The 4,752-nt window shown below is 50.6% G+C and overlaps 1 protein-coding gene across 1 annotated transcript in view; it reads right to left on the bottom strand.

The window, feature by feature from the left end:
- Positions 1–3,659, bottom strand: part of LOC119446162 (probable ATP-dependent RNA helicase DDX17) — a 20,293-nt gene extending 16,634 nt beyond the window's left edge. Inside the window, exons 1-2 of the mRNA XM_049663180.1 lie at positions 3,534–3,659; positions 2,972–3,209 (exon numbers count right to left, since the gene is read on the bottom strand). Coding sequence (XP_049519137.1) covers positions 2,972–3,209; positions 3,534–3,659 — 364 coding nt within the window. The remainder of the gene's footprint in view (positions 1–2,971; positions 3,210–3,533) is intronic.
- Between the last annotated feature and the right edge of the window lie 1,093 nt (positions 3,660–4,752).

The following is a 4,752-nucleotide window of genomic DNA, read 5'->3' as shown; positions in this document are numbered from 1 at the left end:
CTGACTGCGTCCGAAACGAGCGGGGGAAATGAAAGGCCTGCAAACGCACAGTGTCAACTTTCACCTCGCCGCTCGTGCTTGAGACGGAGTGGCATAGAGCAAGCGAACCAGCGCGTGAAAGAACAACGGAAGACAAGGCGGCGTCGGGCTCTGCGCGACGTGATTCACAGTCGACAAATAGAAACGCGCACGACGCGCACACCAAGCCCTGACACCGCGGCGCTTCAACAACCCGTGACCTCCGAGATTTGCGCGAAACCAACCAGCGCGCGCACATTTCGGAGGCCATAAGCAACTTCATCAACACGATCCGACCTTACGCATGGTGGCGATACCGTCGTCAGATCGGTCACATGACCAAGCAAGTGGCCAAGGCAAACGTTTGCCAAGGCTGCCATGTGAATCTGGTGGAACCGTTTTCACATAGTTCTGCGATTGCGCTTGCCTTGGGCTGTGGTGTGTTTCTACCTGTTTTCGGTTGTGCTAGCTGTACCTTGTCATACAAGTGTTGCAGTGTTTTGTTGTCTTGCTTGGCACTGCGTGTGCAGCGATTTGTTTGTATGCTTCTATTTTAAGCCTTACGCTGTTTACACTACTGTTAAATTTGAACGATGTTCATCTTTTGTATACATTAAATTTGCTAAAGCGTCTAAGACCAGGAATTTTCATCCTCTGAATGTAACACCTCTGTACGCCAGGACTGACAAATTCAAATATAGTTTTTTTCCCCCGATCCATCGAAATGTGGAACCAGCTTCTCCCTAACATTCGAAATTTGCCATTTGATAGTTGGATACCTTGTCATTCCTTGGACCATGAAGGCGCGGATCCAGGGGTGGATGTCCGGATGTCCTGACCCCCCCCCCTCCCCCCTCAGATTTCTGCATCGCCCCCTCGCTGACAGGGGATGGCCCCGTCTCAAAAAAAATATGGCCACCATCATTCTTCAAAAGTACTGTTGGCGAGTGCCAGTGGTATCAGCCATGTAGAAGTAAAGCTAGCTCGCTCACAAGCTTAGTTGTATTCCGTAGGAGTGTGCATGGTGTCGCGAGGTTGCCGTAGTTATTTTTTCTCATGAACACCTTGGACCTCCTGGCGCCTGCCGTGCCTTACTCGTCCCGTCAGTGGCGTCGAATGAACGAGGGGACGTCCCTTTTGCCAAGCACGCAGAGGTCCGCTCGAGCGCCTTCGCGCCTGATTAACTTAGTTTCCCCTTGGGGTGTCAACGGTTGCCTCAATGGCTGTCATCGGTTCCGCGACCAACCTGCTTAATGAAAGAGATCTCTCGCTGAAGTGTTCATATATAAATAATAACAACTAACAGCTAAACTATAAGAACTATGCATAGGCAACATTTTTTAACTGTAGTACTCATTGTGATCACAGTTACACGTTCACAATATCCAGTACGAGCACGGTACCGTTCGTACGCTACAAGTTTTTTATTGTAACTTCGCAGTTTTATTGTACATTAAGCATAGGAGGCTCAAAACCGCCGGATCCGTTTATCTGAGTGGGCGTTCTCGCGGAGCGGTGCGAAGTGGGGGAGCGTGACGTCAGCGGCCAATGCCAGCGCGCGGGCCTAGGATGGCGTCGCGTGGTTAAAGAAACGGGAGCCGATGCGCGCCTTGTGTAAAAGGATGACGTCGCGTGGGAAACAAAACATGAAGACGCTGGCTCGCGCTCTCGGCTACTACGCCACATCGTTATTCTTGTAGGTGGCGTCGTGAATCTTCATACGCGGTGATTCGCATATCGTAAACAACCAGCGTAGTGGTTGCCGCGTTGGAGCGGAGCGTTACGCCCGTATTCAAGAACGTTCCTCTCGTCAACACACCACCACGACTCAAGAGAGAAGATGGCACCACCATCCCTCCACAGAAGTGGTCACTGAGCTTCATGATCATTCACGGGAATTCTTGAGAATAGTCGCGTCTTTATCAGTCGAGAGGCGGCGTTGTGCTCAACAAGGTGGAGTGAAGTAAGAGCTTCGAGTCGAGGGCTGTTTGAGAATACGGGAGTTAGTCCTCCAAAGCAAACGAAGGTGTCTCAGCCGAACACAAAGAATCTTCTTAAGGAAATTAAGGTGTCCCGAAAGAACTCCAAAGACGGACCCGTGCTTACGCATTTATAACGAACCTGCAAAAGATCATCCTAAATTTTATTTTAAGACACAATACAGGCTAGATAATAATAATAATAATAATAATAATAATAATAATAATAATAATAATAATAATAATAATAATCTTTATTTGCTCTTGAAAAAAAAGGGGGAGAGAGAAGGGGGTAGAGGAGTAAAGAGAAAGAGGGGGATCGCCCTGGGTGGCGTGCTAGGCGTGGCAGATAGGTGCAAACTCGTACGCGGAGCGGCTGCCAGCCATCCACCCAGGGGAGGGGGGAGGAGGATGAAAACACTGTGGAGGATGATAGACAAAAGGCAAATTATTGACCACCTAATTCATGATCTAAGGCCGGTCACGGAGGCTTCTTGCCACTGTTCTGCACAGCTCCCTAGATGACGCACGGTCCGACGGGAGGGGTGTTCGCACATGTCGTGGGGCAGAAAGAAAGTCCTTAAAGGGAAACTGAGACATCCACCCAAATGTAGCAATTTGCTACAATGGAAACCCAACCGGGTTCCTCGAAAGAAAGCCTCGCAGTTGAAGAAAAATTCGTCCTGGTCCGGGACCAGGGCGAAGTTTTCTTCAACTGCGAGGCTTTCTTTCGAGGAACCCGGACCAGGCCGAATTTTTCTTCAACTGCGAGGCTTACTTTCGAGGAACCCGGTTGGGTTTCCATTGTAGCAAATTGCTACATTTGGGTGAATGTCTCAGTTTCCCTTTAATTACTTATCTCCACCTAGCGTATTTCCGCTGAACTATTACGTCAGAAAGAAAGTCCCGCACTGCAGCCGGAATGAGTGAATTCTGGTGGCGGACTGTTCTCGCATACATTGGTTCGGGCTGACCCGTTCGCTTGCTGTAGCGGACGACTGAGCTGATGTAGGAGTCGTCAAGGGATCCATCGAGGCAGCGGCAGAGAAAGCCTATCCGGGCGACAGTGCGCCGCTGCTGGAGCGTCTGCCATTCAAGGCGTTGCAGTCGTGCCTCATACCGTGGAAGTGCTTCGCGGCTGCAGCCGAGGTCGGTGAACAATGTCCGGGTGGCACGGTGCTGGACGCTCTCCAGCATATTGGTTAGGTGAACCTGAAAGGGGTTCCACACAGAAGAGCAGTACTGCAGTCGTGGCAGCACAAGGGCAGTATAAAGTGCACGGAAAGCATCCGGGCCGCAGGGTTTCGACGTGCGTACCACGAAACCGAGTGTGCGACGCGCTTTGGCCACTGCGTTGGAGACGTGCAGTGAGAAATCAAGAGTTGGGGTGAACGTGACTCCTAGAATTGCTGCTGAGGAAACATTACGCAGGACATAGCCCTCAAGCGTATAAGCAGGCGAGGTAGCTCTCTTACTGTTGTGAAAACGGAGAACGACACTCTTAGTTTCACTGATGGAGAGATGGTTGACCGATACCCACTGGGAAACATGGGTGAGGTAGTCTTGCAGGTGGACACAGGAGTTATCAGACGATGAGACAGGGACCAAGATAGATGTGTCATCCGCATACTGCACCAGGAGAACGTCGTTCGACTGCGGCATGTCGTTAACACAAAGGGAAAAGAGAGTCGGACCTAGCACAGAACCCTGGGGAACTCCAGTGAAGGCAAGGTAGCTGTCGGAGTGCGATCCGTGGTAATGGACCCGCTGTGAGCGTCCCACCACGAAGCGTGCTAACCAGAGGAGCAATTTGCGTTGAAGACTAGCTTGGGCTGCTTTTGTCACCAGAATGGCGTGGTCGAGTGTGTCGAATGCGTTAGTGATATCCAATTGGATCAGATCTGTTGGCGTGCCGCTATCCATGTTGGAACTGACATAATGTGCGACCGTGGCTAGGGCGGTCTCACAACTGCGATTGGGCCGGAATCCGTGCTGAGAGGAAGCAAGAATGCTGTTCTGCTCAAGGAAGGCTATAATGGAGCGATTGACGAGACGCTCGAAGGTCCTACAAAGGATGGAGGTGATTGAGACTGGGCGATAGCTGGACATCTCACATGTCGGCTTCCCTCGGCCCTTGTGGACAGGGGTGACAAAGGATTCCATCCATTTCTGGGGAACAAAGGCGTTGTCCATAAAAGACTGAAACATAAGTAGGACGGAGTAGGATACGTGTGGGTAGATAAGTTTCAGGAAGGAAGGAGCAATATAATCCGGGCCTGGATTTTGGGACGGCTTAATGAAACGCACGGCCTCGTGCAGGTCATCATGTGAGAAGGAGATGGTACTGATGCAGGCTGCAGGAGTAGTGACTCTGGTTTCTACCTCTTGGGCGAGGAGATCAGGATCAGGAGAAGTGGTAGAGCTATATGTGGATGAAAACTGCGAAGCAAATAACCGTGCTATCGATGAGGGTTCGGTTACAGGTACGGCGTTGTCCATAAAGCAAGGTTTGTGGGAAGTGGACTGAAAGCGTTTAATATACGACCAAAAGAGCTTGGGGTCCTCCTTAGCCTTGAGAGCAATTTTTCGTGCGTAATCATCATGGGGCACTTGGATGGTAGCCTTCATTGAGCGCTGGAGATCCTTGGCTTTCTTTAGTGTTACAGGGCACATGAGCTGCGCAGCACGCTTAAATAAGGCTCGCTTGTGGCTGGCCATCTAAATAATATCAAGAGAAATCCAAGGCGGTCTTCGT

This window comes from Dermacentor silvarum, chromosome 1, assembly GCF_013339745.2.
Source record: "Dermacentor silvarum isolate Dsil-2018 chromosome 1, BIME_Dsil_1.4, whole genome shotgun sequence".
Taxonomy (NCBI): domain Eukaryota; kingdom Metazoa; phylum Arthropoda; class Arachnida; order Ixodida; family Ixodidae; genus Dermacentor; species Dermacentor silvarum.
Note: the sequence above shows the minus strand (reverse complement) of the source record. Positions and strands in the feature narration are given on the sequence as shown.